Source organism: Melospiza georgiana, chromosome 2 (assembly GCF_028018845.1).
Source record: "Melospiza georgiana isolate bMelGeo1 chromosome 2, bMelGeo1.pri, whole genome shotgun sequence".
Taxonomy (NCBI): domain Eukaryota; kingdom Metazoa; phylum Chordata; class Aves; order Passeriformes; family Passerellidae; genus Melospiza; species Melospiza georgiana.
In genome coordinates, this window is record NC_080431.1 from 62,248,496 (window position 1) to 62,262,300 (window position 13,805).

The window sequence follows — 13,805 nt, forward strand, 5'->3', positions numbered from 1 at the left end:
TGACACAGAGAGGTGATCTCTCTGTTCTCCACAGCATCTTGAGAAAGCAAAGTGGAGAAGAGGGAGGTGTTGAGCTCTTTTCCGTGGTATCCAGCGACAGGATGCATGGCAATGATTCAAAGCTGCACCACGGGAGATTCAGACTGGACACTAGGATGTATTTCTTTACGGAGAGGGTGGTGAGCACTCCAACAGGCTTTCTAAAGAGGTGGTTGGTGCCCCAAGTCTGTCAGTGTTTAAGAGGCATTTGGACAGTAGGTGCTCTGGGCCTTTAGGTCGGGCAGTTGGGCTGGATGACTGTTGTGTACATTCCTCCCAACTGCTCTGCTCTGCTCTGCTCTATTCCGTTCCATTCTCACCTGGGACAGATTTGCAGCCAGGTAAGAGTTTCAGGGTGACACCAGCCACCTTGATGTGACTGGACCGTTGGCCATCATCGCTGGTGGGAATTTGACATGGACGTAATTTGAGTGCCATGACTGTGCACAGTGGCTGCAGGGGCCGAGAGAAGGCTTGCGTGGGGGCTGCCACCGTGCTCCCGCTCCATGGCAGGGGAGGCAACTGGGGAGAAGGCTGGGCTGTGCCCCAGCTTGGTCGTCGGCAGTGGGCACATGTGGCCGCGGGCACTGCGGCGAAAGAGGGACACGGGGGCCGTGGGAGTCGTCCTGGTGAGGTGGGAGATGGGAAAGCAAGGGGAAGGGGGAGAACTTAGCATCCTTTTCCTCTGCCCACAGGAGTATTTACGTACCGGGTTCTGTGTGCGTGTCCCATTTTCCCACCCGTCTGTCTCTGCCGTGTGGTGCACGGGCACCTGCAGACCGCCACCACCCCCCGGCGACCCCGGCCCCGCTTTCTGTCGGCGCTGCGAGCGCTTCGCTGCACCCCCCAGCCCACGGTGCCCGGCCGTGCGTGGGAGAGGCGGCGGGCGGCGGGCAGGGGCCGCGTTATGTAAGGGCGGCGGGGCGGGCGGCGCTGCGGCGGCGCGGGGCGGCTCGGAACGGGCGGCGGGGCCGCGGCGGCGGCGGCGGGGGAAAGCGGCTTATCCCCCTCCTTCCCTCCCTCCCTCCCTGCCTGCCTCCTTCCCTGCCTCCTTCCCTGCCTCCCTGCCTCCCTCCCTCCCTCCCTCCGCCGGGTTGCCATGGAGACGGGCGGGCGGCGGCGGCGGGGCTGTCACTGAGGGCTCGCCCCGCGCTCCGCGGCGGAGGGGAAGCCGCGGCGGCCGCGGCTGCAGCGGCAGAGGCAGAAATGGACTCGCAGTGCGACTGTGTGGAGCCCCCGGCCGCCGAGCAGCCGTCGGGGAGGATTAACAAAACCGCTTTCAAGCTTTTCAGGAGGAGGAAGTCCGGGGGAACCATGCCGAGCATCTTCGGGGTGCGGAGCAGAGGAGGGGAGGGTAAGGGCGCCGGCAAGCCGGGGATGGTGCGGAGCCGGACGCACGACGGCTTGGCCGACGCCGTGCTGGAGAGCAGCAAGAAGGAGGAACCGGGCGGCGGCGAGGCGCCGAGCCGCGAGGCGCAGGAGCGGCCGGCCGGCAGCCCCGGCGGCCCCGTGGCCAAGTCGCACAGCTTCTTCTCGCTGCTGAGGAAGAACGGCAGGCAGGCGGAGGGCGCGGAGCCGCGGGCCGGCGGCAGACAAAAGAAGGGGCTGAAGGGGATCTTCAGCAGCATGCGGTGGCACAAAAAGGACAAAATCGGCAAGGAGGAGAGGGGGGAAAGCTCGGACATCCCGTCCGGCCTTATCATGCCGGGCTCCCTGACCGCCAGCCTGGAGTGCATCAAGGAGGAGACGCCGAAACCTTTGTCTGAGAGCCCGAGCGGCGCGGCAGACGCCGGGCCGGAGCCGCCGCGGGAGAAGCGCAGCGGCGAGGCGCCCGCCGCGGCCCAGGAGCCCCAGGCGGGCGGCGCGGAGCCGCGGGCCAGCAGCCCCCCGCGCCGGGAGGAGCCGCCCGCCGCCGCCGTGCGGCCACCCGAGGAGCTCAGCGGCGAGCGACCCGAGCCGGCCGCCGGAGAGGTTGGGACTGCGAAGGATGCGGCGATAACAGGTGACATTCCAATAACGACTATCCCCCCTGTTGAACCTCACTGTGATAGCGGTCAAGAGACGGCAGCCGCCCCTGACCCTTCCTCTGTTGATCCACCCTCAGAGCAATCGATTGATCGTATTTGTTTGATGTTTGCTGACGTGACTTCACTGAAAAGCTTTGACTCTCTTACAGGCTGCGGAGATATTATTGCGGACCATGAGGAGGATGTGGGCGGCGGGAGTGGCGTCTGCGAGAAGAGCACCCCCGGGCCCAGCAAGCTGGGGGCCACCAAGAAGCACCCCACCATGGTGGCCTACCAGGGAGGAGGGGAGGAGATGGCCAGCCCCGACCAGGTGGATGACACCTGCCTGCAGGAGTTCTGGGATATGCTGTCACAGACGGACGAGACTAAGACGCAAGGAGGAGGAAGCGGAGGAGGGACAAAGAAGCCCGAGGGGTTGAAGGAAAGCCGAGGTACCGAGGGGGCCCAGAATAGGGTGGTGGTGAAACGCGGTGGCCTCCACCAGATTGCCATTCACCTGAACCACAAAGAGGAGCAGAAGAGCAGGGAAAAGGAGCAGCACGAGGGTGTCCCAAACAGCGATGAGGGCTACTGGGATTCCACCACGCCTGGTCCCGAGGAAGATAGTTCCACAAGCATCCAGAAGGAAACCCTTCCCAGGGATAGCTACAGTGGGGATGCTCTATATGACCTGTATGCCGAGCCGGATGAGAACCCACCAGCAGGGCCCACACACGAGGAAGTCCCCAGTGTGCCACGCTCCAAGCCCGTGTCTCCCATAACGACCGTGAGCTCGCTGAAAACACCCTCCAGCGCCGCCAAGGACTCCAAGATACCCATCAGCATTAAACACCTTTCCTCGTCACAGTCACATCCTGCCAGCCACGGAGCAGACGCCAGTAACAGCCATCACGTCGCACACCATCACCTGGCCAAAAGCGAGATGCACAGAACAAAAATCCCCGTCTCCAAAGTCCTGGTACGCCGAGTCAGTAACAGGGGCGCAGCCGGGTCAGTAACGGGGACAACAGTGAAAACTGCCACGTACCAGGACAGTGCCAAAAAGTAGTTGGGTAAGAAGTGGAGGCAAAGGCAGAGAACGAAGTCCATGTGGGAAAGTCTGCTTAGGAGACCACAGATAATGAATTAGTTTTGCATCACCTGAAGAAAGTCACCTAAAAGGCTTCCTTCACTGTACTCTGTGGGCCTGCACTTCTGAGTCTCTTCTTACTAGACTGTGTGGCTGAATACAAAAAGTCAACTTCTTTTTGAGCACTTTTTTTACATTTGTATCTTTTTTCTGCAACTAAACACTGGGGAGGTTCATTTTTACATGCCTTTCTGGAAGCAGGACTTGGATTATGACCATCCTTCCTCGTGCAAAGCAGTGTCATGAGTTCTTCAAGGGAACAGAGCTACAAAAGGAGCGACATGAGAGGTTCCCCTCCTATACATTTATCTTCTAATCGTTTCTCGGGGAGGAGCAGAGGCTGGGTGCCTGGCTGGCTCTGGAAATGATGTTTGCTCCACAAGATGTTGGAAAAAATGCCAAGCAGAAAACAACCCACCTAACAGGTATTTTGCCTGCTGTAAGAACGAGAACACTGCTCAGCAGCAGACTTGATTGACTTGTGTGCAGGAGATAAAACTGAGTTAGGTGGACTCGTCTAACAGGAAAACAGATTTTCGTTTGTCTGTCTGTCTGGTTGGTTTTGATCTGGTCTAATGTAAATGGGTAACAGAGACACCTGATGTAGGTTCAGATGTTTACATCAATACTTGTCCGATAATGCATACAATCAGGTTCAGGGAAACATTTTACTAAATGCCAATATATACACACTGTCCACATTTATACAATAACTTGCTTGCCATGTGTAAATATATACGTGTTTTAGCAGATTTTTTATTAAAAAAATCACCTGTCCTTATTATCTAGAGTTTAAGCAAGAGTTAGTTTTTATAGGTAGATAATTTTACAGTTCTAAAAGCATAGGACTTTGTGTAAGTACCTTAAATTAGAGAGAACTCTGGTTTGTATGGGCTCATGCATCCCCAGATAAATAAGTCTGAAGTGCTGATTTTATTACAGTGGCACATTCCATGGCTCAGAGCAGATGTTCTGACAGCACTGCCACTGCAAACCTCTATTTTCAGGGGTTTAGACAAAAGTTGCTCTGGGCTTAAACCTTACCGAGAAGGAACCCAGCAAAGAAACTTGTTTTTTAAGTATTATTTTTTAAAATATATAAAATTAGTTTTTGACTATTTAAAAAAAAAGTTTGGGTTCTCATTGCTTTTTATTTTCATTCTCAATAATGTCAGAATAATTTTATGTTAAGAGAGAAAAAAATATGGTAAGCTAGTGGTACATTATTAAATGGTCTGATGAGCTTGGATCTTAGGAAAAATGTATTAATGGCCATGACATTTTTGAGTAGTGGCTACTGTACATGGGCATTGGCAACATTTCAAAGAAATATAATAGGGTTTTAATGTGCCTGAGGACATATTTTTATGATACACTGAAAAAGCTCTAAAAATCACTGAAGTCTAAAGGTAAATGTTATGTATTTACAAAATATTTTGATATAAGTATTTAATCATCAGACCACAGTTAAATATAAAATATATGCTCCAGCGTATCTAAAAAATAATATACATTTTAAAAATATACATTTCTATATTATGCAGAGAATCCTAAATTCACATCATTGAAACTAATGGGTCTGATCTTACATAGCAGTTGGTTTTATTGTCTCTTAAATCAAAAGGAAAAAAAAAGAGGAAAATAAATATACAGAATTTACATTTGAAGGATATTAAGGTTGTAGGCAAACCATAAAAAGCCAGGAAATACCATAATAAGAATTGTATATATGTATATGCATGATTTGTGGCTCACTGGGGAAATGACCTTAGAGTCATGAAGGTGAAATTGGCATCCAGTTTTGAAATTGCTGCAGAATTTAATACCGACTTGCAGCATCCCAGTGAAAGTGTTAGCTTCCCTGACCAGCCCCTGTTTTCATGGTTTAAGAACCTTAATACACTTCAAAGAGGATTATTTTATGTTTTCTTCCTGACATGTAGGTGTGTGGTTCCCTGTGTGCCCACTCCCACAGACGTGTTGTACATATGCATGTGCAGCGAGGGCACAGCCCTGGGCAGGGTCCCTGTGCACACTCACACTCACACTCACACTCACAGCCTGGGGACTGTGCTCCATATCTGCCTCCAAACATGCTGGCCATGGCTTCCTTTGCCTGAGAAAGGGATTTGCATTTGGTCTGACTCTACTCGTACATTTTAGAAAGTCAAAGCTGAAACACCCTCTAAAGGATGTGTGTACAGAACACAGAATATTATCCTGCTCCTCAGCCCTAAACATTCCTTTTCCCGTTCTTTTGGTTTTGTTTGACTGTGAGGGATACATCTTTCCTTGCATGACAACTCTGCAGAAAAATCATAATTCCCCATTTTGTTCTAAGGACAAATTGTGCTCAGAGATTCTATAGGGTACTGGAAGTTGAGAGGGAGGGAGGATGTGGTGGTAGTACCATAAAAACTGGAAGCACTGAGTACAGGTAGTAGGAGTGGTGCATCTTTAAACCCACTAGGAGATACCAGCTGCCATCTCTACAGGACTTGTGTGTGTCAAATTATTCATCATATGTGTTTTGTTTGCATTGTGGCATGTCTGTATTGAAAAACCATCAGTGTGACACTAGACTAACTCCCTCTCACGTAACCACTAACACGAATCATCATTAAAATGCTTTGGCTTCCCTTCATTCTTCTCTCTCCTCCTTTGTTTTCTGCCATGTTTTTCCCTCCATCCTCTGCATGAGGCAGCTTCCTCCTGGGTGCTAACCCCGGGAATGAGGAGCTCTGGGCTGGCGTGGGGCATGGGTGGGAAGGCAGCTGCTCAGGCCAAGGTGCTCCACAGCCACTCCCTCAAGCTTTCTGTCACATACCCCCTCCAAGCACATTTTGCAAATCTCTCTGCAGTTTGTTTGGCTGCTTGCTATGTACATATTTTAAGGACAATCATATCCTTAAAAGGAGAATGGGAAAGTAGCTGGTAGTAGGGCGTCAGTGTTTTGAATCATTGCGACATGCTGACGTTGATTCAGGGTAATGGTTGTGTGAGAGTAAAGATACAATTTCATGTTCAAATTACCTTTGTACTTCTAAAATTCACTTTTGTCTTTAAGCCATCTATGTTTTTTATTTCGAAAGGTAATAGAAGATCTAATATTTACCAGGGCTTTCAATTTTCATGGAAATATATTTGTATAACTCCACACAATGCCTAAAACAATCATTGAAAGAAGGTTCAAAGGCTTTCTTTAGACCGATATATAATTTCTGAAAGATCCCTGTAAAATACTGTGAGATGCCTAAGAACAAACAGTTAATGGCTTGCTGGATTTAAAGGCTGAGACATAAAGAAGTAACAGTCCTGAGGCATTTTGTGGTAGCTTGCATTCTTATTTGTGTTACCCTGTTCAAGCATATATTTTCCTTGGCTTTGGTAGGTATTGAGGTAGAAATGGTGTTCTGAGTCCCAAAGATAACATTCCCAGTGGTGTCATTGTTTTGATTTCCTTAAAGTATATTTTTCTTTATTTGTTTCATTTGTTATTTGGTGGTCTGAATGATGCTTTGTAATTATCAGCTGTATGTCGTTCATAAAGGATTTTATAGATCAGGACTTGGTATTTAGTTATGTGTACTCTTTGCACTTTCAGGTCCCTACTGGTAAATTTTGTATGTTCTTAGAGTTTTTCTATATATTGCATAGTGTTTTATAGCTATCTACAGTGATTTCAGTGGTATACACTCCTGTTCTTTATATCAGCACAAAAGATTTCCTTTCAGCAGCATGAAATTATTTTTTGTGGACTTGTTTTGTCATGATAGGAGCTAAGTTTCCAGTACTAAATGTGTGGCCTGCAACAAACATAAAAGGTTTTATTTTCCATGTAGTGCATATGCATTTTGCTCTTGCCAGTAATAGGATTCAAACATTCGTAGTAGATTTCAGAGGAAATTCCATGACTAGAATAAGAAAAAAATATGATCAGTCTTATTCCATCAGTAACCAGCATTTTCTTCATCCACTGTGAATATCCTCACCACCATTCAGGGTAGTAGAGGATTGAATTTTAAAAATTACGCGCATAGATGTACTCTATGAAAATTAATTCACTGATTATTTTTTAATGAATCTTACAAAATTATTTATCTAATCGAGTATTGCACCAAAGTCTTAAAACATCTGATACAGATGGTATTTTCAGTAAGATGCTATAAGTGCAGATGAGCCAAATTAACAGGCTTTGCTTAGCAAAGCAAAACCGTGTTGTTTCTTAAATTTGTAGTACTGACTGAGCTTGCAGATCAAAGGGAGCCATTGATTCTGCTGCATGGCCATGCACTGAGGTTTTTCTTTCCCTGTCCTAATGGACTACTTTCAGAAAAGGCTTTTCAGGAGGATAATGGTATGAAAGGGACAGATCACAGTAACAATAACCACTTACAAGACAGATGGTTATCCAACAGCCAACACGGGGGATTCTAGGCAAGCTGGCCTGAAAATATATTTTCATAGTTACTGATATGAAAGGCTGGGGCTTCTGTCTTGAAAAACAAATTGACACCAACTCAAAGACAATGCAGAAATGAGTCTTGGCAGAGTTCACACATGACAGTTTCTGCAGGGCTTGATTTTGGTTTTTCATTTTGTCTTTTCTTCCCCCCACCCCCCTTTGTTTATGTTTTTATTATGGTGACATAACCCCACGTGTCTGAGCAGAACTGCACAACAAATGACTCTTCTGAGATTCAGTGCTAGGAATACACTGCCAGTTGTCCCCAGTGGCCTGGGATGGGTTCCTGCTGAATGTCCTTCCACTGAGGGATGGGAGGGATGGGATGATAGGATTCCCTTGTCCTGAGTCCACATGCTGTTTACTGTGAGCAGGAGGTATCAGTCTGTTTTGCTGTTTGTTTTCAGGGGACAATTTATTTTTAATTTAGCTCATAGGAATTTTTTAGTCATCATTAGTTCATACCTTGTCTTCCTTGTGAGCATCTCGGGTAGGAACATTCAGCACTGATTTGGTGTTTCCTAGGTCCATTTCATGTAGAGAGAAATGGAAGAACTTGTCATATGCAAAGGAATAATAGCTATAACCACTTGAGCCACATCATGGGGGCCTTGATTCTTGCAAAAGCAGGTTGTTAAAACTCTTCTTGCCTTAGAAGGCTTCTCCACCCAGAACAGTGAGTACTATTGCCTAGGATGTTTTGGGGTTTTTTCCTGTATGTCTCTCATTTCAGCTCAGCCATACTGCAGTTGCTTGGGAAACAGATTTTTGATCTAGCCTTCCAGCACCAGAAAAGACGAGCTGCTGCCACCCTGCCTCCTCTTCAGAAGGTCTTTGTTTCTACTTCTTGGTCTTGAAAAAATTAAACCCCCTCAGATTAAGTGGCAAAGATATTTAAAATGGAGATGTCTGCTGTGTGATCTCATACATATGGGTGAGGATGTTAAGTGATATTTTGCATAGCATGGAATACATTCCTCCACTTTCCTGTCGTGAACAATTTAGTAAATGTAGCAAGGAAGCAGGTCACTCTTGAAGGAAAGTCCGGGAGCTGTTTGTTAGGCAGACTGTGCCCAGATTTTATCTTTGCTTTCCTTTTTCCTTTCTGCACATACTTAAATAAATAGAGCCAAAGTTGTAGTACAGAGAGGAAAAGGTTAAGCACCTCACAGGGCAAGGAATTTAAACTGCCAGGCTTAAAGGCTTCTTGTAGCAATGGCTAAAAGAAGATTGCTTTGCCTACTTTGACATCACATCCAAGCAATGCTCTGCAATAAAAGCTAATCCTGCTATGGCCACAAAGTTAGGAAACTGGCATTTGCCAACAGGACAATCTCCTGCCAGGATCCAGTTCTGCTGTGGCAAAGCTTCCACTGACTCCAGTAAGAACTGGCAGAGGTCCTTAATCTCTTAATCCTACGGAAATAAGTATTTCTTAAACAAGTCTTCCTTTTTTTTTTTTTTTTTTGATTAACATTATTCAGGTGTTTGTGCAGTCTTTTATATTTCTGTGGTAGTGTTTTCACTGATCTGAATGCAAAACATGTCTTTCCATTGTTTTTCATCCTAACAAGCTGCACTCCAGCACATAACTCCAGTGCTCAGCATGTTTAAATTACAGCTAACACAATCACTGCCTTCCTTAATTTAACTCTTGATGGCAAAACCAGGACCAGCTTCTTTCCAGAGCTCTAAACCCCCCACTTGTTTTGTCATTGTTCATGTTTTTGATATGGTAACTAATGAAGCCTCCCTTTAATTATTGCATAGCCACATTTTAATGTGTCATTAGGGAGAAGGTATGTGGGGACTAAATGGTAAGATCTTTAATAGATTTTTATTATTTTCGAAGATGTTGCATCAAAACAGTTGCTAAATCAGTGTCAGGTTGTTTCCATGGGCTTTTTATGCAGATGCATTGGAAGCTTTGAACATAATGTGCTTGTAAAAGAAAATTGGTTGTATCTGCTTTGAATTAAGGCTGACCTTAAAATGTAATTCTTGGTTAATGGCAGCAGAGGAGAAGGTGTGTCCCAACTCACCTGCAGCCTGTGGAGTGGGGGAGCAAGGCACCCCAAGTCACCAGCAGAATCTGCTGTGTGACCTCGCCCTGTGGTGCCAGCAGAGGGGTGCAAGGTGGTGCCACGTGGAGGTGTCAGCCCTGGACAGCAGCAGGAAAAGGCAGGGTGATGGTGCTGGGGTGGGAGGACTGATATGGCATCTGGGAGATGGGCTGAAAGCAAGGCCTGGACCCCTCATCCTTGTGGAAAAAGAGTTACACAAATGCCTAAAAACCCTGTATCCTTTCTTTCTTGCACTGATGCTCGGGTTCATGTGTCACACTGAGAGGAGCCAGTGTGAGCTCGGGTGTGCTGAAGCCAGTGCTCCTGCAGGTGGACTGCTGTGTGACTGCTCTCATCAACACCTGAGCAGTGCCCAGTGTCTTACTTTCTAAAGGCAGTTTCAGCACAGAAACATCCACAAACCCCCTGTAGCCCAGCACTGGCCTATGGCATATCACTGCTCTTCCACCCTCATTTTGCCAGGAAGATGCAAGGACTCAAGCCCTAGGCAGAGTGGTGAGCTCTGGCTGCACCCTTACAGCCCAAGGACAAGTGGGGAGGCAGTGTAAGACACCGTGCAGCAGCACTAAGGGCTAAGCAACATTATCCTGCTTTTCTAAAGGGGGAGCAAGACTTAAGCTGTTGCTTTTTCGTGAAATTAAAATAAATCCTCTACCATGGGTGAAATTTTAACAGCTAGACAATGACTCATTCCACCAGTATTCTATCTGATATCGGTGGATCTGTAAGTGCTGTTGGTTTTTATTGAGTGAAGATCCCATAACTTGGCTCCATCTGAATTTTCCCTGCTCTGGTGTTGAAGCCTGATGTTGAGGTCCTGTTGAAATGGGAGATGAGGTATAAATGTGGGTGGTGGAAAATGCAATAAACCCAGAAAATACAACATGGCTTTAGTCTTTAATGGCAGCCCAACTCTGCTTAAACATCATGGCATGCCTGAGAACAGGGTAGCAGGGACTGCATCAGACAAAGCAATGCTCTCGGTGTTTCCTGCCTGCTGAAGGGGACGTGTGTGTCCTGTTAGAGGTCACTCAGCCTGTTTCTGTAAGATGTGATATAGCTGACAGATTACAATAATTACAGTTAATTACAATATTTCCTTGTATTATTGTGTCAGCCACCTCCTGTAAGGTAGCGTACAACCTATTTGAGATAATGAGTGAGTAATGCCAGAACTCCCCGCTCTTCTCATCTAAAAGGTTTGGTAATGATTTGGTGGGCCTGTGTGCACCAACTTTTTCTTAAAGAAAGCTCACAACATTCTGGGAGGCTGTTTATGACAGACTGTTAGACACACTCTGCTCCTTTCCACCTCTACAAACTTTTTTGAGTACGTGTCTCCTCGAACCACTGTATTCTTAATGTATTTACAACCTAACTGATAGCAATAGGTGTCTTTCTTCCCTGGCAGTTCACAAGGATATACTAATCAGTGTTTGTTATATTTTTAATTCTGTAAATATTTATTTTGGTACTCTGTGTATTTATTGGCACTGATTCTGGTGTTTGCTTATGTGTCATTGTAAATGTTGATGGTTTCAATAGTCTTGCTTCTAATGAATGTAAGGAACTCAGACTAACTGCACTTTTCTTCCATTCAAAAATCTTAACAGTGAAAAATATTCCCACTGTCATGTGTTATAATGAAAACAGTCAATAAAATCAGTTGTCACTTTTCATTGATGAATGTGAAGGTTACTTTTTGATGTTCAAGTTAGAGCCAATCTATTGAGCGCCCTGGAAAATACTAGGCTTTTCAAAGCAGGACATTGGGGAGTTATGACACCAAAATAGCATAAAAGAGAATACTTGGGCATCTGTGCAATTTCATTTTCATGTAGAAATGCCTTTAGCAGTTTTACTAATAACATCATACTGAATTTGTTAGTTACAGGAAGACTTTCAGAAACGAGAGTTTTGGTCTTCTGGTCTCCTATTTCATGAGCATGTGGATTTTGTTTGGTTTTGGAAATTTTTTTTCCTTTTAAACCCCTTACACAACGAAATGGACTGAGCTTTTATTTTGTTTTTCAAATCAGCTTTGTTTTCTGATTCTCCTGGTTGAGAAGCAAGTGGGGAAGCTTGTTCTTTTGGCACAAATTGACTTTGGAGTTGCAGTTTTGGTGTGACAGTTAGAAAATGCAGTCTGCAGTAAGCTACATTTCCCACCTTTAAAACGTCTCTGCCTTTTTTTGACTATTAAGTTACATTTATTAGAACCTCTGGTTTGCAACCTTCTCTAAATTTCTTGGATTTTGAACGTGCATAAAGCATTTACATCAGTCAAGTTTTAATCCTTAGGTTTATTTACTTTGCTGAGCTAAGTAGCACTGCCTTGCTGAAGGTTCTCCCATGGAATATACTGAGCCAGCCAGAGGAAGAACTGGAATAAAATCTGCTCAATAGTTTTTGAGGAACAACAAAGCAAAAGGCGTGAAAAGCTCGTTAATGCTAGTAAGGAGCAGACACAGTGACACAATTGATCCTGTGTTCACAAAAGCATAACTCCTCTTTCTAATAGTTGGAAGCAGGCAGAAGAAATGTTTTTCTGGTGATTTAGTGCACAAACACTTTTACATGCAGGCCTTCTCAGTGTGTGTTCCCTATTGCACGTTACTGCCTTTTATCCTATGCATCTGAAAGCAGAAGAGCTGTGGTTTAAATTTGCTGCCACACAGATTGCCTGGTGGTTACCTTGCTTTTGACCAAGTACAGCTACTGGGATACTGGGGGACAAAGGGGTTTCAATGAAGTGAGGGGCAAATGTACAGCAAGCTCGTGAATGTTGATAATTGTAGATCTGTGTGATCTGTAGAACTGTGTAGATCTGTAGATCTGTGTGATCTGTAGAACTGTAGATCTGTAGAACTGTAGATCTGTGCAGCTGTTGACACCTTCCACAAACCCAGATGACAGTAACCTGGCAGATCCACTGTGATAGAAAAAAACTGAAAAATCTTCTGAAACAAGATTTTGCCCATATTATTTTTTTAATCAAAATGAAGTTTCTAATATTGAGTCTCTTCCTGATTCAAACCAAAATCAATCATTCCCAACAATACATCTCTATGACTTTCAAAGCCATCTTACTGGAAAAGTGTTTGCAATGGGGGTGATGACCTGGAAATCTCGTTGTCACCCATACATTGAAGGTGAAGGCTTCATCCAAAATCTGTCAAGCAACCAAGAGAAGATAATATTCTTGACTCTGAATAATTGGTAAGGAGTGTTGGCAAGTCTAATGGACCAGTCAACTGACCATGAGTAAGTACTAGTCTAATTTTAAAATCTTTCTCTTGAATCATGGTATTTTTCCCTTCCAAAGTCATTGTACAGGAGTTGTTTACTAGGAGCTCACATTCAGCAGACGCCTGCTCCTACCTACCACATTGCATGTCTGCTTCCAATTAAAACCATTCCACAGTGCCCTGAGGGGCTGGGGAGGAGGCTCCAAACTTCTTCAAAGGATTATTTCAGCAGCCATGGATGCTCCTATGGGAGCTGAGGACCAAGAAACTGCTTCATCTCCAGTGACATCACTGTTTATTCTCTGCAAAGACCCTTAGCACTTGGATCAGGTATTCACTTAGACCTTGGGAATAGATCTCCTGTTCTGACTAATGAAGAAGACTTGTCCTTGATCATTACATGTATATTTTCCAGCTTATTTTCCAGCTTCAATGCAATGAGTTTCTTAATTACAACTCCCTGCAGCTACTGAAAAGACTAACAAATGACCTATCTTAATGCTTCATCCTTATGCAAAGTCCCCACAAAGTGCCTCTGTGCAGCACTGCCAGGTGAATGTCAGGGGAAAGGCGACCTTGAGCAAAGGGTGCCATCAGGGAGGGGAGGGAGGGCTTGTGATGGAGCACTGTCCTGGACCAGGAAGGTCGGAGTCCTTCTTCCACTGCTTCATTTCCCAACTCACAGAAGTCTGCAGGTGCCACATTTTAAAGTAGCATCCACAAAATCAGCTGCACTCTGTGGTGTTGCTGTTCAGAACCTGTGGTCTGAAGTTTTATGATCAAATTTCTCTATCACTTAAGTGGTTGCACTGG

The 13,805-nt window shown here is 45.6% G+C and overlaps 1 protein-coding gene across 1 annotated transcript; it reads left to right on the plus strand.

Annotated features, from left to right (window-relative positions):
• Window positions 1–1,159: 1,159 nt before the first annotated feature.
• Window positions 1,160–5,236, plus strand: AMER2 (APC membrane recruitment protein 2). Its single transcript, XM_058045335.1, has 2 exons — window positions 1,160–2,041; window positions 2,216–5,236. Exons 1-2 carry the CDS (start codon window positions 1,246–1,248, stop codon window positions 3,112–3,114), a joined length of 1,695 nt encoding a protein of 564 aa, XP_057901318.1. The 5' UTR covers window positions 1,160–1,245; the 3' UTR covers window positions 3,115–5,236.
• The last annotated feature ends 8,569 nt before the right edge of the window (window positions 5,237–13,805 follow it).

Excerpts from the sequence above, each read along its gene's own strand:
- AMER2 (XM_058045335.1), top strand. The coding sequence starts at position 1,246 with ATGGACTCGCAGTGCGACTGTGTGGAGCCCCCGGCCGCCGAGCAGCCG. Across the intron at positions 2,042-2,215 it reads GAAGGATGCGGCGATAACAG|GCTGCGGAGATATTATTGCG; the intron begins GTGACATTCCAA and ends ACTCTCTTACAG.